The following is a 24,352-nucleotide window of genomic DNA, read 5'->3' as shown; positions in this document are numbered from 1 at the left end:
CGGATCCGCGGCGGATTTGCGGGCCCTGAACGGACCCGCCGCGGAGGTATGATTTAAATCGCGGATGCGGACCGGATGCAGCGCGGATCCAGGACGGGTCCGCGATCCGCCTTCGTTGCGGATCCGTCACGGAGAGCAAGTGGACTCCGATACGGGTCCGTTTCGCGGGTCCGTTCCGGAAGCTGCGCTACATCCGCGGCGGGTCCGCGGCGGACTCCTTTTGCTATGTGGGTTGCTAATATTAAAGCAGAAGTAAGCGATCCGGTCGTTTTGGCTAATGCTGCGTTCCAGGCAGGCTTTTGAAACCGTAAATTACAGCTTCAAGTCACAACTTACGACTTTGTTGCGTTCCAGGCAACCCACTCGTGTTTTTCCGAACTGTTTTCCCTGTGAAAGTGCACTATAACGGCCACTCGTAACTTCCGACCCGTGAACTCGTACCAGATCGAACTAGTACGACTTCACAGGTCGGAAAAACACGAGTTACGGGCTGCCTTGAACGCACCATAACAGTCCTCGTCCCTACGTCACCTCATTCACGCGCATCCCTTGGCTGCTCACACAGCCCTTCATGCCGTTCTCTCTCCTCATTGGATAAAACTTGTAGGATACGAGAAAAGTTTTCTCCTCGGCTCAGAGCAGAGCAGAGTGACTGACAGACCCGTGTTTCGGTCCAAACATTCTATGTAAGTGATTGCTGTGGGAAGATATAACTATTTAAGACTTATATTAACACAAAAATATCGCATACTTCTGCTTTAAGGTATTTCCCTTTATGACAAGTAATGTAGCTACTTATTCAAGGTTTACTTAAACCATATCAATTATGCACAGTTATCTTTAATGAGTCATCAAATGTTTCTTTAGGTAAATTGGAATAATTGTAAAACAAGTAGGCTAAATGATTATATGTGCTTAAAAAAGAATATTTACTGAAGTCAATGATAAATACTGTGCAGTGATTTCAAAGATATAACATTGAAATAGCCTACTCAGACATAATAAACTAGATGGCTAGCTGTTGACCACAGTAGAATATGTCAACAGAGCTATTAATGGGGAAAAAAGGACAAGTAATGACTAGTCATTATTGTAATCAAGGAAACAATGGTCTGCTGTTGGTATCGATAGTGAGGGAATGCTCAAATTAAAGTATTCTTGCTATGCTTGTTTTTTCAACTGGTCCACTCACTGAGACATTTTTGTTCACAAGTAAGAAATGAAAAATGGAAATAATGACCCACTAATAAAAAACAAGATATTAAATAATACTTGGAACATTCAATCATAAAATATATAGATTTCAAAAGTTACAGCAAAGAAACTACAGTATCACTCAGCATGAAATCACATTGGAAATGAATGTGGGTCATTTTAGACCCATGTTGCGCATTAGAGGGGTAGTGATACAAAATGTGTTTTTATTAAAAAAGTGAAAAAGTAAAAAATTAAATAAGGATGTATTATGATCAAAAACAAGTTAATTGCGAAAAATGTACTTCACAAGTTAATTGAGGAATACCTGGAATACTAGGCTTAGCAAAGATATGGCACAAAAAAACTCACTCGGGTCTATTTAGACCCATTGTTGCGCATCAAAGGGTTAACGGATTTTAAACTAAACAATGACCCTGATCAAGTCATCCATCAAACCTTGACTACGTCAGTGTCACATCAGGAAACTGCTTTATTGTTGTAGTAGCAGTAATGTGTAGACTTTCAGGCATATCACTGACAAATAATGTTGACCTGACGATGGAAACGTCAAATCAGGAAATGCAATGTGCAATGCAATGAAAGATTATTTATCTGTATGTATGTTTACCTGTTTCAGGGGAGGAAAGTTGCATGGTCAGAGTTTCACTTTGGCAACCATCAAAGGAGATGAGTACACCTTCACCTCCAACAATGCAGAAGACATCCGTGACCTGGTGGTGACCTTCCTGGAAGGCCTGAGGAAGAGGTCCAAGTTTGTGGTTGCGTTGCAGGATAACCCCAACCCCAGTAAGTCCTGAGGATCACGTTTTTATTGTGAGGGGGATTTAAAAATAATTATTTAAGAATTAAGAATAAAAATATACATTTAAGTAGGAAATAAACAGAAACTGCACAGTGAAATGCACACAGCAACTAGATCAGGAATAGCTAGAAACAAACTATGTAAACTGTTTTTCACAGACTGATATTTGGAGAACTAACCATTCAGATCCATTTATATTTGATCCACATTGTAACTGAGAGAATTGTTTTTTTTTTTGTTTCTTTCTTTTTTGTTGAGGACTGGTTTATCTGGTAGTTTGTTCCTTAAAGGGATAGTTCACCCAAAATTCAAATTTCACTCATTATCTACTCACCCTCATTTCAACTAAGAGCTGTGAGAATTTTCAGAGTCCTCCGTTCCTTCTCTGAGTTACGGGGGGGTCCGCGCAGCAGTATTTGTCCATATAATGGTTGCCAATGGATACCAACTTTCTTCGTCCAAAGAGAAGTTTCAGAGTCCTCCGTGGCTTCTCTGAGTTACAGGGGGTCTCGGCGTAGCAGTGCATGTCCATATGACGGTTGTGAATGGATACCAAGTGACTTCGTAACAAAAAGACACACCAAAAAACATCCAAATACCTCCATACTGCTCGTCTGTAATGTCCCTCTTGTATTGAAGCCCCGACATGAGAAATTGTTCAGAAAAAAATTAAATAAGTCTATATTTTAAACTTGTTTGTAGCGGAAGCTCCCAGTGTCTCAGTTCACTGCTCTTCATGTACCGGCAGAACCATTTCTCATGTCGGGGCTTCAATACAAGAGGGACATAACAGACAAGCAGTGTGGAGGTATCTGGATGTTTTTTGGTGTGTCTTTTTGGACGAAGAAAGTTGGTATCCATTGACAACCATTATATGGACAAATAACTCAGAGAAGGCACAGAGAAATTCTCACAGCCCTTAGTCGACATGAGGGTGAGTAGATAATGAGTGAAATTTGAATTTTGCGTGAACTATCCAGGGCTTGAAGACTTCCGGCAGGGTGCCGGAAATCCGGCGTAGGAATATTTTGGTGATTTTCTTCCAGTTTTTAATTTCGATATTTAGGTTTTGCGCATTTCAAGGGGTAATGTAAACGCACCCACTGTCTCACGGTGCACTAATTTCATTATTATAGGACTTCAACCAGAGCTGTCTGTCTTCAGAGTCCTGACCTGTCCCTGAACATCACACAGGGACAACATGGAGCTGCCTGTGTGATTGGTTACTGAGTTTTATTAATGTTTACATCAGGCTGAGTTCAACAATCAGTTTATGCTACTGTGATTTGCATCCCTAGTCTGTTGGTCTTGGTTAAGTAGCCTACCACCTTGAAAAAAAAACAATATTCAATGCTATACTAAAATCCATGTAAAAAAAAAAAAACAAAATGTGACTTGCTGGCAGTTTAGATCTAGAATATAATGCTAAATTATCGGTTTCCAACAACCACACTAGTTACAGCCTTGCCCCCGAGTTCAAGAGACAGCCGACTGAAAAGCTAAATAATCATTGTTAAAAATGCTGCAAATCAACAAAAATTTTATGTTTTGTTACGTGATTGATACTCCCAAAGTGCACCAGATTAATGCATTTAGATTGCAAATTTTCAAAATTTCCTTCCCGCCGTACCCCCCCCCTCGTAAAAAATTTTCAGGCACAGGATTTTTTCCTGCTTCAAGCCCTGACTATCCCTTTAATATATTCAAAAGTTCTAAGTTCAGAGATTCCCATCAAACACTGTGACAGTTGGAATACGTTTTCATTGTTGTCATTTTGGTTGTTGTCTGTTCTCTTCCTCCAGCTGGTGAGGAGTCAACATTCCTGAGCTTCCTGAAGGGAGACCTGATCCTGTTGGACCAGGACACTGGGGAGCAGGTCCTCAACTCTGGTTGGACACACGGCATCAATGAACGAACCAATCAGAGGGGAGATTTCCCAGCTGATTGTGTCTATGTCCTGCCCACCATGGCTCGACCTCAACAAGAAATAGTGGTGAGAAGGGTTTCTACGTGACGTGCAGATAGAAACTCCTCTTTGTCGGCCAAAAATATGCTTCATTCTTTTAAGGAGAAAGCTGCACACACACACACACACACACACAGCAGTGCCTGTGTGACAGTTTGCAGCATAGTACAACTAAATCACACCTTTTTAAATTCAAGAACTATTTTTGGAAAGGTTGATGAAGAGAAATCTTTTAATCTTAATGTACTGCTGTAACATCTTGATCTTATTTTATACAACAACTTGTCTGAAGCATGTTTTGTAATTAAATGTAATCCAATCAGGCACTGGTTACCATGACACCGGATCAGAGACAGGAGTCAGTTCGTGTTTCGCAGCTTGTCCAGCCAGAGACAGATGGCAGAATGAAACCCTACACGCTGGAAGAGTTCTCTTATGACTACTTCAGGTACAAATAAAAACACAAACAAAGATAACATGAACAATATAAACACAACATTTGGAGAATGCACAACACAACTACAGTTTTTGTCATTTGTGTGGGCTCAGGCTGTTTTCTTTTTTTAGTTATATATTGCTTTATTGTTGCTGTCTTGTTTTTTTTTGGTTATTTGTTGATTTATGAAGGGGTTTGAAAACATTGTTGACATTAAAAGAATAGTTCACCCAAAATTCAAATTGCACTCATGATCTACTCCCCCTCACGTGGACTAAGGGCTAGGGAGAAGTTTCAGAGTCCTCCGTGGCTTCTCTGAGTTACAGGGGGTCTCGGCGTAGCAGTGCATGTCCATATAACGGTTGCAAATGGATACCAACTGTCTTAGTAACAAAAAGACACACCAAAAAACATCCAAATACCTCCATGCTGCTCGTATGTAATGTCCGTCTTGTATTGAAGCCCCGAAATGCCCCGTCCAAATCTTGCGCGATTTGCGCTGGCGTCCGTAATCGCACTGCGCAAATCTCGCAAGATTTGGATGGACCAGGAAGAGAAGCTTCCGTTACAAACAAGCTTGAAATATAGACTTATTTAATTTTTTTCGGGACAATTTCGCATTTCGGGGCTTCAATACAAGACGGACATTACTTACGAGCAGCATGGAGGTATTTGGATGTTTTTTGGTGTGTGAAGCCACGGAGGACTCTGAAACTTCTCCCAGCCCTTAGTCCACATGAGGGGGAGTAGATAATGAAATTTCAATTTTGAGTGAACTATTCCTTTAACCCTTATATTGTGGCTCAACCCCTGTTGATCCCTCACTGAGCCTTTGACCTGCTTCCTCTAGGCCTCCTCCCAAACACACTCTGAGCAGAGTGATGGTTACTAAGAATCGTGGGAAGGACAAGATGTGGATGTGCACCAGAGAGCCACTCAAGCAGCCACTGTTGAAGAAGGTGGTCAACCACGAGGAGTTGGCTCAGGACGCCTGCATGTCATTCATAGATATCCTGGAAACAGCTGATGTGATGCCGTGTCTGACCCATTTTTTTCCTTTTCTTTCTCTTCTTTTTGGACTCTTTTATAGCAGTTTGTCCTTTATTCCAGCTGTTAGTGGAGAGAGAAGGGAAAGAAGGGAGAGAAAGGAGCCTGCAGTTGTTTGCTGTAGCAAAAACAGGCAGTGATGCTCATTTGACACAAGTGTTGACCCTTAAAGGGACATTGTGTAACTGCTCCTCTTATCTATTCACAAAAATCGATTATTTGGTTCAAAAGTCTGTTTTTCATTACTCAGTAATCCCCCCCATCAACAAACTGAAGTGTTCCTTTCAGCTCTGAATTAGCCGTTCATATCATTCATATCTACATGGAGCGGTTAAGCTCGGTGCTGGCTGCCATGTGGTGTCTCCATGTTTTTACCTTCAGTGGCAGCGTGACGGTAGGAAACCACGGAAACTCAGCGGAGACACCGGAGCTGTCGGCTCAGGTCGAGGTGGCGTCTGTGAAAAGTCACCACGGTAACGCAGTGAGGAGGAATGGAGCGTTACACTGATGCTGCATTCACCTGCAGTCGGGCAGACGGCCGTCACTAACAAACCAGATGTCATTTTAGTTATAGAAGTCCAGAGAAAGACGGTAAAACGTGGGTCAGGTAAACAATACCACATTGCCATGACAACATACTGTCACGTGTATTGTTTTGCCTGGTGCTGACGGACCACTTGTTTACATAGAGGCTTGTTTATGCCGTTACCTGCAGCAGCTGTCGTCCGTCTGCCGTCTGCCCAATTTCACGTGAATGCAGCATGAAAAATATGATTGAGTTGCTTGTGATATACAGCCACAACGCTAGATGGGAGGAATTCCTACACAATGTACCTTTAACTCATTTACAAGATGGGAGATTAGATTACACTTGTCTCTACATACTCACATGTGGGACTGAAGGCAGAGTGGATGCTACACTCCCTCGCTATAGTCAAGTGATGAGATGTTTTTAGCATGCTAACTTTAACAGAAGAGAAAAACAGGGTCCACTAGTATATAACACTGTAATTGGGATGTTATTAAGTCATAATAAACCAATGATTTCATTCGACAGAACAAAATTTTGTTTTGCCTTTTGGCACATTGATTTCTGTGTTGAGCAAGAAATCAGTATAGATAGATAGATATACTTTATTGATCCCAAGCTGGGAAATGACAGAATATAGAATATGTAGTGGGGGGTTTTCTTTTCTTTTTTTAATTTGATATACTTAATGTTTGTAAGAAGCACATGATTACAGACAGGAATATTTTCTCTGCCCTCAGTGTCACATCCAGATATTGTTGTATATTGTATCATTTGTATTGAGGAGAGTCTTTTGTTCCTTGACGTCTGTCCCACCTATGATGAAGTACATGGGCGACTACCCGTCCAAACGGACACGCTCGGTCAACGAGTTGACTGACCAAATCTTTGAAGGAGCGCTAAAGGCGGAACCTCTGAAAGATGAGATCTACTGTCAGATCATCAAGCAGCTCACTGACAACCATGTTAAGTGTGTAAACGGAAGTCCATAATAATCCGTCGTGTTGACACCCACAAGAATACACACCAAATATGATTGTGTTATTCTATTTTCATCAAAACAGTGATATGATTATTTTTCTTTAGTAAATATTCTACAATTAACACACAACAGAGTGTTGTGCGGCTTGGGCAGTGTTTGTTGAGGTGTTGTGTTGCTGCTGCAGGTACAGTGAGGAGAAAGGCTGGGAGCTGCTGTGGTTGTGCTCCGGTCTCTTTCCACCAAGTAACGTGCTGCTGCCCCACATCCAGCGCTTCCTCCAGTCCAAGAAACACCACCCGCTGTCTGGGGACTGCATGCAGAGACTGCACAAAGCACTACGGTAAACACTTGTTATCGCTCAATGACATCAACTTACTGGATGTTTCTTTATTATTCTGATGTAATGAGAAACTTTCTCATGACACTGACTTCATGTCATGTCATAAAGGTTGTTACCCCATTTACAGTGGAAATGATGGGCTGTTTTTGTAAATGTCTGTTAGTTTGATATTGGTTATCTTAAAGCAGATATCAGTGGCACGGCCGTTTCGGCTAATGCTGTGTTCAAGGCAGGCTTTTGAAACCGTAAGTTACAGCTTCAAGTCACAACTACGACTTGGTAGCGTTCCAGGTAACCCGTAGCTCGTGTTTTTACCGTCCCGTTGTCTGTGAAAGTTCCCTATAACGGCCACTCGTAACTTCCGACCCGTGAACTCGTACCAGATCGAACTGGTATGACTTCACAGGAAGGAAAAACACAAAGTACGAGTTTCCTTGAACGCACCATGAGTTAGCAGCCCCCGCCCTTGTCAGGCATCAATTGGTCCTCGTGCTACGTCACCACATTCACGCGCATCCCTTGGCTGCACACACAGCCCTTCATGCCGTTCTCTCCCCTCATTGGATAACACTTGTATCCCACAAGGAAAATTTTCTCCTCGGGTTACAGCAGAGCAGAGTGACGGAGAGACTCGTGTTTAGGCTGAAATACTTCATGTAAGTGATTGCTGACGGAAAATAGGACTATTTAGGACTTATATTAACAAAAACATTCCACTGATATCTGCTTTAAAATAATGATTGAAGTCTACATCAGTGGTTCTCAACATGGGGTCCGGGGACCCCTAGGGGTCCTTGAGAGATCTGAAGGGGGTCCCCAATTTATTTCTTGAAAATTTACCACTTTTTTCTGGAAGTTTTTTTTTATTTTACCATTTTTTCTAGATTTTTTTTTACTTTTTTGTTTTAGAAATTTTACCACTTTTTTCTAGAAAATTTTTACTTTCTTATTTTGAACATTTTTTTACAAGACATTTTACCACTTTTTTCTAGAAGTTTTTTTTTTTTTTAATTTTACCACTTTTTCTAGATTTTTTAAAAACTTTTTTGTTTTAGAAATTTTACCGCTTTTTTCTAGCAAATTTTTACTTTTTTATTTTTATTTTGAACATTTTTTACAAGAAATGTTACCACTTCTTCCTAGAAATTTTTAAATGTTTTTGGAGAAATTGGACCACTTTTTTACGGAAGCCGAGAACGGCCACGTCCATAATATTTTTTTTATTATCGTTTTCTCGTGATAACGACTTATTATTTTGTTATCTCAAGATAACAAAGTCCGTTTTCTCGTGATAACGAATTAATTCATTTCGTTATCTCGAGATAACAAAGACGGTTTTCTCGTGATAACGAAATAATCATAGAATGTGTCGTTGACATGGTTGCCTAGCAACATGTTTCCCCGGTGCAATCGCTTCTGTTTACGGGGTTAATATAATCAAAGACGGTTTATATAATACATCCATGGTAGCAGCTGGTTAGCCGCTGTATGTTCGTAGCAGGAGGCTACTAAAGCGAGTCTGTTGGAAACACAACACATCTACAGATCTAACGTAACAGAAGAGATGTTTTTCGTGGGATAATTGCCCAAAACCATGTGTAGAACTCAAATCAGTGAGCTGATTAATGTGATCACATCATCCTGATTTCAGCCTTCAAGAGCTGCCACTAACGTTAGTCTGCTCTGAGGAGCTGTCAACAATGAAGTACCGGTAAGTTACACTTAACGTTAGTTTGTTTACTGAGCTGGGTTTATTTAAGGGGCTACAGGTTAGCATAAACACATGAGAGTAGACTACGTTATGGCAGCTTCAGCTAAGGTAATGTTAGCTAGTTGTTGCTCAGATAAAGCTCATGAACACTGCTGTCTTGCCAAATTAACATTAGCCTACATGTCAGTGGTCGCAGGCAACAGGTGTCTGATGGTTCGAGATAAGGTTGTGATTTCTGACAGCAGCAGCAGCCAGTAGCTAACGTTAGCTTAGCTGAAACAGGATAGATGGGACCACCGGCCGGTAGCCCCTTAAATAAACCCAGCACAGTGACGTTATACAAACTAACGTTAAGTGTAACTTACTGGTAAGTTATTGTTGACAGCTGGTGTGGACAATAATCACACCAGTGAGTAGGCTAGAGTAGAAAAGTTAACTGCCCCATGCTCGAGCTGAACAGTAGCCTTCTGTTGCTAGGCAACCATGTCAACGACACATTCTATGATTATTTCGTTATCACGAGAAAACGGTCTTTGTTATCTCGAGATAACGAAATAAATTAATTCGTTATCACGAGAAAACGGACTTTGTTATCTCGAGATAACGAAATAATAAGTCGTTATCACGAGAAAACGGTAATAAAAAAATGTATACGGACCTGGCCGTTCTCGGCTTCCGTACTTTTTTCCAGAAATTTCTCTATAATATTTCCAAAACTTCACGCCATTGGCCCTAATTTAAAAGTATAAAAAAGTAATGTTCTTCAAACAAATATTTGTGTATTTCTGGTGTTTACTTCTAAATTTGGTCCAATGGGGGTCCGTGGTCTAATTTGTGTCAATTTAGGGGTCCTTGATGTACAAAAGGTTGAGAACCACTGGTCTACATAGACCTGTTTTCTTACAATCACAAAAGCAACACGATCATGTTGGTAAAATGCCAGCAGACCCAGATCAGTGAAAAGTTCTCTCACAAATGGTAAAGTTCAACATTTTAGCCAGATATTGTTGTATATTGTATCATTTGTATTGAGGCTAATCTTCCGTTCCTTGACGCCTGTCCCACCTATGATGAAGTATATGGATGACTACCCGTCCAAACGGACAGCGAGTTGACTGACCAAATGTTTAAAGGAGCGCTAAAGGCACCTCTGAAAGACGTGTGATGTAGTAATAGGCTCAATGAATTACTCAGTTTTTATCACACACAATTGGACTAAACTTTTGTTTTGCTGTTTTTTTTGTCATTGTTGTCACTGTAACAGTAATGGATCCAGGAAGTACCCCCCTCATTTGGTTGAGGTGGAGGCAATCCAACATAAGACGACCCAGATATTCCACAAAGTCTATTTCCCTGATGATACAGATGAGGTACAACACACAAACATAATTAATACTGAGGAAGTGTAGTTTGAAAAATTGAGTTTTTTTTGTATTCAGTATTTGTGTGAAACATGCAGGCATTTGAAGTGGAGTCCAGCACCAAAGCAAAGGACTTCTGCCAGAATATCTCAACCAGGCTGCTGCTGAAGTCTCCTGAGGGCTTCAGCCTCTTCGTCAAGATCTCAGACAAGGTCTGAACTAGGACATTCCAATCCTGTTTTGTGTCTGTTGTTTTTCTGCTGTTACTCTTGTCAGACCTTCTTTTATCAAAGTATGTCCTTTTATTCTTTCATTTTTCTAGTCTTAAATTTACAGTCTTAAAGCGATAGTTCACCCAAAATTCAAATTTCACTCATTATCTACTCACCCTCATGTCGACTAAGAGCTCTGAGAATTTTCACAGTCCACAGAGTCCTCCGTCCCTTCTCTGAGTTACGGGGGGGTGCGCGTAGCAGTATTTGTCCATATAATGGTTGTCAATGGATACCAACTTTCTTTGTCCAAAAAGACACACCAAAAAACATCCAAATACCTCCATACTGCTCGTCTGTAATGTCCCTCTTGTATTGAAGCCCCAACATGAGAAATTGTTCCGCCGGTGACACAGGAAGAGTAGTGAATCGAGGCACTGGGAGCTTCCGCTACAAACAAGCTTAAAACATAGACTTATTTAATGTTTTTCGGAACAATTTCTCATGTCGGGGCTTCAGTACAAGAGGGACATTACAGACGAGCAGTATGGAGGTATTTGGATGTTTTTTGGTGTCTCTTTTTGGACAAAGAAAGTTGGTATCCATTGACAACCATTATATGGACAAATACTGCTGCACGGACCCCCCCCCGTAACTCAGAGAAGGAACGGAGGACTCTGAAACTTCTCACAGCTCTTAGTCGACATGAGGGTGAGTAGATAATGAGTGAAATTAGAATTTTGGGTGAACTATCCCTTTAAATTTCACATCTAAATAGGTAAATGATAGTGATACTATAATGACTTCATTGATGAATTTGCATTACAGTAAGCTGATGTGTGTGAATGTGTGTGGACTCTCTCCAGGTGATAAGTGTCCCAGAGGGAGATTTCTTCTTTGACTTTGTCAGACATTTGACTGACTGGATTAAGAAATCTCGACCAGCTAAAGACGGTTTGTACCAGCATCTGTTTATAGCAGCAAAGATACACGGCCTGTCCAAAAAAAAGAGCCTCCCATTGGATAATTACTGCATGGATGATTATGTTTCTGCTGGCAAAACATCCTGTGGTTGTGGAAAAGATGTTAATTAGGGCTGGGACGATATGCTTTTCTCCCGATTCGATTCTTCTACGATTGGATCGAATGGATGTCAATTAGATTTAAATTGCGATTCTACGATATTGCCGATTCTCTCGATTTTTAGTCTGCATTTTTAACATTTATCTGCACACAAATACTGTAGGAACCTATAAATTAACATACTGCATTATAAAATGAACTTAAACCCTTTTCAAAACCTGTACTCTCTGTATGTAAAAAAGGCTAACAAATGCACATTGCACAATATCAAAAAAAAAATTCAAAAAAAAGATTTTTTCAAAAAAAAAAGAAAGATTTTTAAAAAAAAAAAAAAGATTTTTGAAAAAAAAAAATAGTTTTAAAAATCATCAAAAAAGATATTGCGATATTTATGTGAATCGAGTTTTTCTCCCACCCCTAATGTTAATCTGTTTCAGAAGGGTCAAATGAATGGCATCAAGCAAATAAAACATCTAAGGAGATTGTTGAGAGGGTTAAGAACTGTCCAACGTACTATTGAAACTGGAAGGAAGAAATGTGGTCCAAATGTGGTCCAATGTGACCAGAGTCCAGACCTGAACCTGAACCTGAACCCCACTGAGAATCTTTGTGTATTCTCCTACGGAGTTGGTGTCAGTTTAGTTTCTGAACACATAAAAACAGATTTGCCTGTAAACAGAAAGTTGACAGTCGATTGGCCGACATGAGCATCATGTTCTTGTAATGTGTAGGTCTTTGCTGTTCTGAATGAACCCATTTAATCGAAGTTGTGCTGTACACATTTTCTTAGTTTAAAGGTAGAGTCTGGAGATTTGCTAGTTGCAGTTTGTAAACACAACATTCAGGAGGCTCGACATGGCCAGGCTTTGTGTTCATGATGCAGCTCAACTAAACCTCCAGCCCCGGTCAGAGTTACCACGGTGCTACGAAGCTGGTTATCAACTTGGTTTGTTAAGTCCGGCTCTCAGCTTCATGCTCTGTGCGCGTTCACATCAAAGGAGGCGTTTGGCGTCATATGATGAATGGAGCGACAACGGGCTGATTTCAGCCAAGAGCAGCAGGTTGTTTTAATGGAGAGTATGAGCGATATAATATGAGCCTGAAGCAACAGTGTTGCTGCAAATATGACAAGAGAGGAGCTGCTTTTAATTTCTGACAGCTCTTGCGCTACTTTTAAATATGAAGCTTTATAAATAAACTAGAGCAACAAGTTCTGTCATTTTAAATTGTATTTTCATCTTGTTTTCATATATTTCACTGATCGAAATTATAGAATACGAGTGTGTGTTTGTGCGTATGGAAATAGTGGGTTTTTTAGGTGCTGTAGCTACAAGCAAATCTCATATTGTCTCTGTACAAAGACAACAAAGACCTTTTTAAATGTGAAAACATTGTAGACTTATTCAAGATTTGCGTTTGGGCAACACTGGCGAAACATCTAAATTAATGTATTCATGGCCACATTAAGTGAAATGATTAACTTTACCGATTATCCATCTGATTATCTGACTGCTGCGAGCGAACAACTTCTTTCAGTGGTGACTGACTGTATAAAAGTACAATATAGGCCCAACTTCACCTGCGGAAAACACACTGACTCCACCCAGAAACATCCTGACTACACCAAAACATCAAACTACAGGAAGAGGGGCGTGGCCCTGCAGACACAGTCACCAACACATATGAGTAAAAAGGATCAATGCGCAGCCTCTGTTTCCTTTCTGATTGCGTCCGTCTGTCTGTTCGGAGTGGGAGAGAGAGACAGAGAACCCAATCCACCTGTCTGTAATGTAAGTTTGATTTGATATAAGTGTCAAGGTTTAATTACGGACACTAATGAGCGCGCAGCAGTGCGTAAAAGTCGTGCGTAATGACAGCTCCTCGTTGGTGAAACACAATAAACTGCACCTCTTCTTCCACGTGTGTCTTATTGACAGGTGGAGCCTATATGAATAATAATATAAATGCATAGTGAACGGTAAGAATGGAGAGTTTGACTAATAACTAGTCCAGTTCGAACTAATGAGGACCTCCCATTAGTTCGAACTCTCATTACTCCGATTGTCGGACCAATGGGAGGTCGAACTAATGGGAGGTCGAACTAATGGGAGGTCGGACTAATGGGAGGTCGGACCAGTGCCATGGACCCAGTAGAAGCCCATAAACAAAACATTTCTGATGGTCTGTATTTAGTTTTTAAGAAAAACAGTGTTTGTTACATTCAGAAGTGCTAAGTGCTAATTCAAGTTTGTTCAACAGAGGGTGGGGAAAAAAACGAAATGAATAGTTCAGACACAACAACAGGATTTCTGAGGCCAAGTTACTAATATTCCAGCAGAGTTGAAATGGCTCTTCTCTTCCACCGTACAGGTATCATTCCCTCTCTGACCTATCAGGTGTTCTTCATGAAGAAGCTGTGGACCAGCACAGTTCCAGGAAAGGACTCGTTTGCAGACTTCATCTTCCACTACTACCAGGTCAGTTTGATGCTGTTTCCACTGAGAAACCCTGCACTTCACCTCACCTTAGTTTCAGCTGACACACACACTCATCCAAGGTTTTTTCAATTATAATATGCTATTCCTCTTTTTTCAAATTTTTGACTCAGGAGTTGCCTAAATACCTCCGTGGCTACCATAAGTGCACCCGAGAAGAGGTTTTCCAACTTGCAGCACTTATCTACCGTGTCAAGTTTGAGGATGACAAATCCCACTTTCCTACAATTCCCAAGATGCTTCGGGAGCTGGTTCCTCAAGATCTCATTCGTCAAATGTCACCTGATGACTGGAAAAGGGTAAACCTGCAAAACTAATGTCTTTTTTTTTATTATGTCTTTTTTTCTATTTATTTACTTTTTCCTTTTATATTTATGTATTTATTTCTATACTTATACACAAATACACAGTACCAGTCTGGGTCTCATTCATGAAACGTGAGCAGCACGGATTTTTGTGTAAACCCTGAGCAGCGCAAATTTACGTGGATTTCCGCATTCATCAATCTTTTAGTAGTGCTGATTTTTTCGTAGCTACTCACAAAATCTACACCTGCTCCGGACTGTGTGTAGCCCTTGTGTAAATGTAGGACTGCAAATAAATACTGCTTGTCACTGTTGAAAATTACAATTTTAATCCGTATTACTCTCTCTCATGTTCAAAATACGCCGACGCCTTTGAAACACGTAATTTAAACATGACAAACAATTAGAAATATTTGGAGAGAGAGACGTTTTAGGGATCGGACACGCACAAACACGTCAAGGCTCCATTTAATGATGATAATAATCTGATATAAAACTGGAAAAAAAAAAATTGTGTTGCTACAGTACGCGCTTGGTGGGCGCACACTTCACCCTGCGCAGCAGCGCAGTTGGCACCGGTTTGGATGGAGTTGTGACAGACGGCTGGTGCTTCTGTAACAATATAACCTGCCTATATAACTTCATGTGTTGATACAACCATGTTCCTCTCCAGCTGAGGCTGTGAAGAGCCTCCTCCTCCCGTCACTGCTGTAGCTCTGTAGTTGCGTGTATTTTTTTTTTTTCATGTTTCATATCGAACTATTCTGGCTTTACTTCTTAAAGCAGTACTAAAGAACTTTCAGTTTTGGTTGAGTTTGGCGGCGCCTGTGGACCAAAGCGGTAGTGTTTTGCCTGAAGGAAGACTCCATTTCCCATGAGCACTAGCGTGAAGCCCTGTAAATATCCTGCATTAAAATTAACAGAAGACATCAAAACTAAGTTTCTGTTTCCAGTGGATCATTTCAAAGTGAAAACACAAACATAATCCATTGCTAAAGTGCCGTTTTGCCTGTTCTCTCCTTGTTGTGACTCGCAAAAGTGAAAGTGAAAGTAAAGTGAGAGCCGGGTTCCTACCATGCTCCTCAAAGCTGCTTAGTGCCAGAGAAAGAGATACAGACCCCCTCAGACCACGACAGAGGTGTCATTCAACCTGTTGTAAGTCGATGTATCATCACAAAAGTTATGAAAATATTTTATGAAGGTTGAAAAGTTCCTTAGTGTTGGTTTAAACGGTTCTTTAATAAATCAAGGATACTTAATTCACTACACCTGTTTCTTCCCTCCACGCCTGTCCCAGTCACACCACCACTAACAGAAGAGAATTAAATGTTTTTTCTGGACTCCACTTCACCCAAAATGACTTCGATTCGCAATCTCTCTCTTTTTTTCTCTCTCTCCCTCTTTCCTCGTTTGCGTCATGGCCGCAGGTGAGCAGGATGCACCTACCTCCTAATATGGTGGTCAGGATCTCCTTATATGGCTATTCATGTATGGAGATCTATGCTAATTGCTGATCACCGGGGGCGTGTTGTTAGTTTACGATGGGTTGGCATTCATGAAGTTACACACGTGTTTACGATCAAATCTGAGTTTCCCGCACCGTTCATGAATCCGGAGTAGAGTTTTAGTAGAGTGAGCTTTTATGTGCAAATCTACACACAGATTTACTCACGTTTCATGAATGAGACCCAATGTCCTTATCTTTCTACACAGTAGAAATTCATCTTAAAGGGACAATGAGGAGTTTCTCCATCGGCAGAACGAAAAATTCCGCGACAATAAAAAAGTCTCATATTAATGTGGATGAATCTACACTACCCACACTTGTTAATGGCTCCATTTTCAATAAATATATCGTTTTGTCTCTATCGTTATTTTGTTATTATTAGTGGTGGTGGAAATGCTGGGCGAGCCGACCAGCGTTTCCTTACTTTCAGTTTTGTGGCGAGTAATGAGAATAACGCCGCCGAATCGCCCTTTATGGTCAGAACTACGACGGTATGTGATCGTCTTCCAACCTCTGACTTTAATTCTTGATGAATGAAAACATGAGTCTGTCTTGCGCCGGTCAAAGAATTTCACGGTGCGCGGAGGCTCATAAATGTAGTGTTTCCCACTACATTTATGAGCCTCCGCACTTCGCTTTTCCAAAACTCCTCGTTGTCCCTAATTATGAGAGAACACATGAACAAAAAGTGTTAAACAAACCAGAATATGTTTTATATTTTGTGTGTGTGTGTGTGTGTGTGTTATAATTGCAGTCTGTGGTTGCATACTTCAACAAGCAGGCCGGTAAATCGAGGGAAGAGGCCAAACTGATATTCTTAAAGATCATCTACAAATGGCCGACTTTTGGCTCTGCTTTCTTTGAGGTCAAGGTAAAAGTCATTTCTTCTGCAGCCCTCACTCATTTGTCTCAGTGCTTTTCTTGCTTTGCTGCATTTTATCTTTTTTTCTTTTGTTAGCAAAACATCTTGACTTCAGTGTCATTTTGTCACATAAGTTAAATATTACTGCTTTGTATGTGACAGATGATCTGTGCCTGAATATTTGTTCTCTGTCCACAGCAAACCACTGAGCCCAACTACCCAGAGATCCTGCTGATAGCCATCAACAAGCATGGAGTCAGTCTCATCGACCCCAAGACCAAGGTACGTGTCTGAGTTAGTCTGACTGATGACACTTTGTCAAGGCTCATTTCAAACTTTGAGAGGTAAATCCAAATGATATCTCAGCTGACCATAACACACATCAACAGGGGGTCCAAAATTTGTGGTTGAATAAACTTTTTTTTTTTTCTTTCATTTTTTTTTTTCACTGTTTTTTTCCCCCCTCAAATGTAAATGTCCTTAAAGGACAATTCCAGGTAAATTCAACCTGGAGCTATTAGTTTCCTAATATAGACCTGTCTCCTGTTCTGCAGTAGTTCTGTCTGTCCCTGCATCGCCACAGCAGCGTAGAATGGGAGCAGACAGATCTTAGGCTGTTTACATCCCACAAAACCGCAATTTTTTTTCATAGACAACGTCAGATAGCTATTTAAAGGGATAGTTCACCCAAAATTGAAATTTCACTCATTATCTACTCCCCCTCATGTGGACTAAGGGCTGGGAGAAGTTTCAGAGTCCTCCGTGGCTTCTCTGAGTTACAGGGGGTCTCGGCGTAGCAGTGCATGTCCATATGATGGTTGCGAATGGATACCAAGTGTCTTCGTAACAAAAAGACACACCAAAAAACATCCAAATACCTCCATGCTGCTCGTATGTAATGTCCCTCTTGTATTGAAGCCCCAAAATGAGAAATTGTCCCGAAAAAAATTAAATAAGTCTATATTTCAAGCTTGTTTGTAGCGGAAGCTCCTCTTCCCGGTTTGTCAGAATTGGACGAAGACCCTCGTTCGTCGAAATTTATACCTTTAAAGAAATGTAAACCTTTAAAGAAAATTCTCGAGAAGTTCCGTCTCAAAATAATACACCAGTTCAAGAGTACCATCTAACGGGGCGGTGCGTGGCGCAGTGGGTAGAGCAGCCGTCCCATGTAGAGGCTAAAGTCCTCGCCGCAGGCGTCCCTGGTTCGAATCCCGCGTCGGGCAGACCTTTCCTGCGTGTCATTCCCCCTCTCTCTGCCTCCCCATTTCCTGTCTATCTCTACTGTCATCACTATCAAATAAAGGCAAAAAGCCGAAAAAATATACTAATAAAAAAAAAAAAAGAGTACCATCTAAAGTAAATATTGACATCAGTAAGTTAGTTTATCTGGAACTAACAGGTCTAACAGGTAGGCTTCGCAACGTGCTGGATCATTCAGCTGTTTGGTGCAGTTGCTGGTGATACTTGGTTCTACGCTGAGTCAGAGCAGAGATATTTCACTTTGTGGCCATTTGTACCTCATACAACCCCACTTCTAAAAAAAAACGGACTATCCCTTTAATCTCTCTCTGTGTGACATGCAGGACATTCTGACCACACACCCCTTCACCAAAATCTCCAACTGGAGCAGTGGGAACACCTACTTCCACATCACCATTGGCAACCTGGTCAGAGGAAGCAAACTACTGTGTGAGACCTCGCTGGTGGGTGGAACACACACACACACACACACACACACACACAATTTTTTATATAGTATATGCATATTTATAGTATATGCGTATTTGTTTTGCATATAGTGTATGCGTATATTTTGCACTAGAATATTTGAATTCATTCTATTTTATTTTATTTTGTTTAAATTTTTAATTCTATATTTATCCCTCCCTTTAAAGGGATAGTTCACACAAAATTCAAATTTCACTCATTATCTACTCAACCTCATGTCGACTAAGAGCTGTGAGAATTTGTGTGAGTCCTCCGTGGCTTCTCTGAGTTACGGGGGGGTCCGCGCAGCAGTATTTGTCCATATAATGGTTGTCAATGGATACCAACTTTCTTCGTCCAAAAAGACACACCAAAAAACATCCAAATGTTCCGCCGGTCAGTGCAAATCTCTCAGGAAGAGCAGTGAACTGAGACACTGGGAGCTTCCGCTACAAACAAGATTAAAATATAGACTTATTTAATTTTTTTCGGAACAATTTCTCATGTCGGGGCTTCAATACAAGAGGGACATTACAGACGAGCAGTATGGAGGTATTTGGATGTTTTTTGGTGTGTCTTTTTGGACGAAGAAAGTTGGTATCCATTGACAACCATTATATGGACAAATACTGCTGCGCGGGCCCCCCCGTAACTCAGAGAAGGGACGGAGGACTCTGAAAATTCTCACAGCTCTTAGTCGACATGAGGGTGAGTAGATAATGAGTGAAATTTGAATTTTGGATGAACTATCCCGTTAAACTATTTTTGGTACCTTTATGTTTGCACTCGACACTAAGACAAGTTCCTGGTGCTGTAAACTGACCTTTACTGCTCTTGGCAAAAAAAACAGTTGTGATTCTGAGTCTGATGTGTGTGTGTGTGTGTGTGTGCACCTGACCTGCAGGGCTACAAGATGGACGACCTGTTGACCTCCTACATCAGTCAGATGTTAACCACCATGAACAAGCAGCGCTCGGGGCGGGGCCACAGCAAGTGAACTTCTTATTGGCAGGAGGCCACTGAGCTCATCCGGCTCTTGCGGCCTATTGGCCAACATTGCAGCTGGGGTCGGACCTTCGCCCATCAGCTGTGGAGGATGAGTCGCAGTCCTTCTGCTAGTTTAGAAGGGTCGAGGAGTTCACCTCCCAGCAGCAACGATCCCGGAGAAGGCCCCAGCAACCGTTACCGCGACAACTACACCTATGATGATAGTGATGAGCCATCTAGTGAAGACGACTACCTCTGACAGCTGCAGGTGGACGTCTCTGTGGTCAGACACGCTGATGAACATCCTCTGACTAGAGACTCTCTGCACTAATGTTGCATGTATAACGAATGTTGCAGTGACCCCAAGTGGCAGCAGCTGTTCATTGCTTCGAGGTTTGGAACCCTCAGATGACCCCTGGACATTTTTGTCCACCTCTCACACTTTCCCAACTCCCCACGGTCAAATGAAAGGTCAAGGAGGTGTATCTCTGGGTAAACTCTGGATGTCCCGAGTTTCAGAATGAAAGTCCATTTTTTGGACTCGTAATGCATTTTTACAACACCCATGACGCTGGACAAAAATGTCCACCCCCGCCTATGGGTTTTTTTTTAATGTATTTTAAGCTAAAAAATTTAACTAACAGATATCACCATGAAATTTCCCAAGTTTATCACTGACATTAAGACAAATATCTTTTCTATTACAAGTTTTGTCAGATTTTATGTTTAAATATGTAAATGAGGCAATATCTAATGAAATATGCGCTAATTTGCATACATTTCCAGAATATGGATAAAGCCACTTTGTTTTATTTTGTTGACACATTAGAGTCAGAAGTTTTCACAGAGGGGGTTTTGGATATCTCTTTTTATCACTCTGTAAATGAGTAAATACTGTCACCAGCCGTAAAAAAAAATCAGATTTTGTTTTTTTTTGTTTTTGTTTTTTTTGGAATAAAATGTTGGATGAATGATATATCGACAATCCCCTCTGTAAAAACCTTCAGAATATAGTCAGGAATAAAAAAATACTAAAATAAAAACGTAGTATGAGAAATCATGTGTTTTTGCAGCTAAAACAACTGGCCAGGAAGGGGTTAAATCATTTTGAAACCCATGTCAAAAGTGATTTTCATGTTGAGTCAAGACCCAGCCTTAAATGTATCACAAATATTTTGGGAGTAACTGATGTTAAATGTCTCTCACTATAGGTGGACATTTCTGTCCAGAGGTCATGGTGGGTATGGTAACAAATGGAGGGATCATTAAAGGACTGTCACTGACACTATCTAGTGTGTTGTTTTGTTACAATGGTTTGGACTGAGTGCATGACCAGGCTCTGGACAGTGAGTTCATGTCCTGTCTACAGATTTAGCATCAGTGTTTTTTATTTGTCAGAGGTTTTGGTCCACATCCTCTCTTGTAGATGAAATGTGTTTCTTTGTCCTATTCCCTTATTTTGATAGAGACTGACAAGACTTCTAGTCCCTGTGGTTGGTGGCTTGGCTGTATCCAATACCTAATACATAATGTTGCACTTACCACAATAGTGGGACATTTTTCTGCAGCTTTAGCATGTTAACAGGGAATCTGCAGGTGTAGAAGAGCTCACAGTTAAAAAAAATATATATATACAGTATATATATATACATTATTAAAGGGATAGTTCACCCAAAATTCAAATTTCACTCATTATCTACTCACCCTCATGTTGACTAAGAGCTGTGAGAATTTTCAGAGTCCTCCGTGCCTTCTCTGAGTTACGGGGGGGGTCCGCGCATATAATGGTTGTCAATGGATATCAACTTTCTTCGTCCAAAAAGACACACCAAAAAACATCCAAATACCTCCATACTGCTCGTCTGTGATGTCCCTCTTGTATTGAAGCCCCGACATGAGAAATTGTTCGATTTGCACTGACACAGGAAGAGCAGTGAACTGAGACACTGGGAGCTTCCGCTACAAACAAGATTAAAATATAGACTTATTTAATTTTTTCAGAACAATTTCTCATGTCGGGGCTTCAATACAAGAGGGACATTACAGACGAGCACTATGGAGGTATTTGGATGTTTTTTGGTGTGTCTTTTTGAACGAAGAAAGTTGGTATCCATTGACAACCATTATATGGACAAATACTGCTGCACGGACCCCCCCGTAACTCAGAGGGGACTCTGAAAATTCTCACAGCTTTTAGTTGACATGAAGGTGAGTAGATAATGAGTGAAATTTGAATTTTGGGTGAACTATCCCTTTAAAAAGCCTTTAATGTTCAGCTGTAGCACATACAGTACCATTAGTAATAACTTCTATGTATCATGGGATGTCACACATTAATAAACTACAAGTACGGTATGTCTGGATTGTGCTGCATCAGTTATCCACTCACAACAGGCACTTTTGATTTTAGTTGATCAGTTTATGCTGTTTATCTGTGTTCAGGTCAAATTCATGGATTCATGAAGTTACATAGAATTATTACTTTGTTCCGCTGAGGGACAGACAAAAGACAAAATGTGATGAGTGAACTTAACAGTAAGACTCAAAAACCCTGTTGAACCAGAAAGAGTTCAAACAGTCTGACAGGACCACACTAACTTTACCATTTACACATTTCAAAGCTTAAACTGGATTCTTCTGGATTCTGTCCCAACATCACTTGTATGACACGACCAATCACTGAGTGTGTGTGATCATCACAGATCATCACTTGTTCTTTCTGTGTCTTGAAATCAAGAGTTTGTTGAGTTTTCGTTCTTTCTCAGAAATGAAATGGGTTGTAATTGTTTTGTCAGAAAACCGTGGGAAAAGCAAACAAGGGTCTCTGTGTTGTCTGTTCTTTTGTCTTTGAACCTGAAGTACTTTGAATTGTTTGTCTTAGCTACTGCCTGCATCTGCCTATCATCAAGCATCAATATTCTACAAAATCCCTTCCACAAGATCAGAGACACTTTATTCATCACATGCTGGGAAATGAAATTCTGATTCTTGTTCGGGTGTGACTTTATGCATTAACAGACCTGAACTAATTTATTTAAAATTCTATGTTAATGTGAGATACTAGAAGCACATCTGTATTTGCTATGTATGGTCTGGTTTGGTTCTGGTTTAATTATGAGTTTTGTGTTTGTTTTATACTGGATTCATGATATTAATATCATCAATTTTACATTTCATTCTGTAATTGTTTTTCTATTTCTGCCGAGACTACCTTACCCAGCATCCTGTGAGGTGCAGCTGCTGAGGTGAAGACATTCACTTCCAACACATTATCTGGTGTTGGAAACCTCGTAATGCAGCTAAAATGTTACAATATAATAACTGGACCCTGGATTAAAATGTCCTTTTGCCCAGTGCTACCATAATTAGCATCATTTTTCACTGTTGTTCAAATGTCTCAGATAAATTGCTGATGAAGGTGTACTAATGTCACACTTGCTTGAAATTGTCCTGTTTGCTAAGAAACATCCATATTACTGGTCACGTTATTGTAGAGTCTACATAGAGAAGACTTGAAGGGATGGTAGCATTTTTTTAAAGTGGGGTTGTATGGTCTACAAATAGCCCCTAAGTACTTTAATTGCAGTAGAAGACTCTCTGCACTCCTCCCGTTAGCAACGCCAGCCCATAGCCCTGCCCAGAGATTTACAACATACAGTGTTGTGAACAGACCCAAAGAAACAGGTAAAACCTCTTTTAGGCCGCGAAAATAGGCCGTTTCTTCGGGTCTATTCACAACAATGTATGTTGTAAATCTCTGGGCAGGGCTATGGGCTGGCGTTGCTAACGGGAGGAGTGCAGAGAGTCTTCTACTGCAATTAAAGTACTATTTGTAGGGGCTATTTGTAGATCATACAACCCCACTTTAAAAAATAATACTATCCCTTTAAGTACAAGAACACAATGACTTTCTTTCATTGTGGCACTGTTGTAATAGAGAGCATGGCTGTATCTGGGTTCTCCTTCAGGAGTGACGTTTAGCCTTGATTTTTTTGTTGTCTTGTGAGTTTGTTAGATCACTTTTATTTCAACTCTTTAAATGCAAATATGCATTGTAAAAATAAAAAACTCTTAAAAAAAATCTATTATTTGCCGTAAACATTTTGGAAATCTGTCAAATCAAACTACAAATATTAACCTGCACTGCAGATTATGAACAAACACACTGGGACCAATCATTCCATCTGAGAAGCTGCAACACAGAAAACATTTTATACATTTACTTCTTCTGACTTAAAGGTAGGGTTGGAAAAGTCCACTTCCTTTCCTCAGACTGCTCTCTGAAGCCACACCTTCACTTTTCCGCGGACGTGGGTGAAGACTCTGGTCGTGCAAGCGGGAGGAGGGAGAGAGAGAGCAGCTTGATTGGGCGTAGGCAGAACTGGACATGAAGGCATCTGATTGGTTTTTCCTTTTCAGAGTGAAAAGCATGGATTGGTAAGAGTTGTGTCAGTCCTGCAGCTGCCACAGAGGTCTGATTATTTTTCGTTCCTATTTCTGAATCCATAATGTATTGATTACTCTCAGGATAGAAGGACCATTTCACCCAGTGTAACAAAACGTGTTTCTGAACAGGATTACCAACTAGAACTTTAAATACACACCACTAATGTTAAGTAAGCAGCCATCAAATAAAGAGAATTATTTCATATATCATTTGGCTTTCTTTATTTCCTACAGATCCTCCTGTCCATCTTCTTAATCAAGTACCACATTTTGTAAAACATGAGGATAACATCAAATAACTTATTTGTCTCTAGTTAGTAAGTGTGTGTCTGCCTTATGTATGTATAGTAGTATGT

General features: G+C 40.6%; 1 protein-coding gene across 1 annotated transcript in view; it reads left to right on the top strand.

Annotated features, from left to right (window-relative positions):
• myo7aa (myosin VIIAa) overlaps window positions 1-19,943 on the top strand; it is a 210,465-nt gene extending 190,522 nt beyond the window's left edge. Inside the window, exons 35-49 of the mRNA XM_085794753.1 lie at window positions 1,835-2,004; window positions 3,823-4,013; window positions 4,310-4,434; window positions 5,273-5,430; window positions 6,815-6,968; window positions 7,165-7,320; window positions 10,296-10,401; window positions 10,491-10,604; window positions 11,471-11,558; window positions 14,058-14,164; window positions 14,296-14,481; window positions 16,749-16,865; window positions 17,055-17,138; window positions 18,440-18,559; window positions 19,468-19,943. Coding sequence (XP_085650879.1) covers window positions 1,835-2,004; window positions 3,823-4,013; window positions 4,310-4,434; window positions 5,273-5,430; window positions 6,815-6,968; window positions 7,165-7,320; window positions 10,296-10,401; window positions 10,491-10,604; window positions 11,471-11,558; window positions 14,058-14,164; window positions 14,296-14,481; window positions 16,749-16,865; window positions 17,055-17,138; window positions 18,440-18,559; window positions 19,468-19,560 — 1,969 coding nt within the window. The 3' untranslated portion in view covers window positions 19,561-19,943. The remainder of the gene's footprint in view (window positions 1-1,834; window positions 2,005-3,822; window positions 4,014-4,309; window positions 4,435-5,272; window positions 5,431-6,814; window positions 6,969-7,164; window positions 7,321-10,295; window positions 10,402-10,490; window positions 10,605-11,470; window positions 11,559-14,057; window positions 14,165-14,295; window positions 14,482-16,748; window positions 16,866-17,054; window positions 17,139-18,439; window positions 18,560-19,467) is intronic.
• The last annotated feature ends 4,409 nt before the right edge of the window (window positions 19,944-24,352 follow it).

The sequence above is a fragment of the Trachurus japonicus genome, chromosome 13 (genome assembly GCF_045865225.1).
Source record: "Trachurus japonicus isolate A0001 chromosome 13, Traja_1.0".
NCBI classification, from domain to species: Eukaryota; Metazoa; Chordata; class Actinopteri; order Carangiformes; family Carangidae; genus Trachurus; species Trachurus japonicus.
The sequence above is the reverse complement of the archived record's forward strand: the minus strand, read 5'-3'. Positions and strand labels throughout refer to the sequence as shown.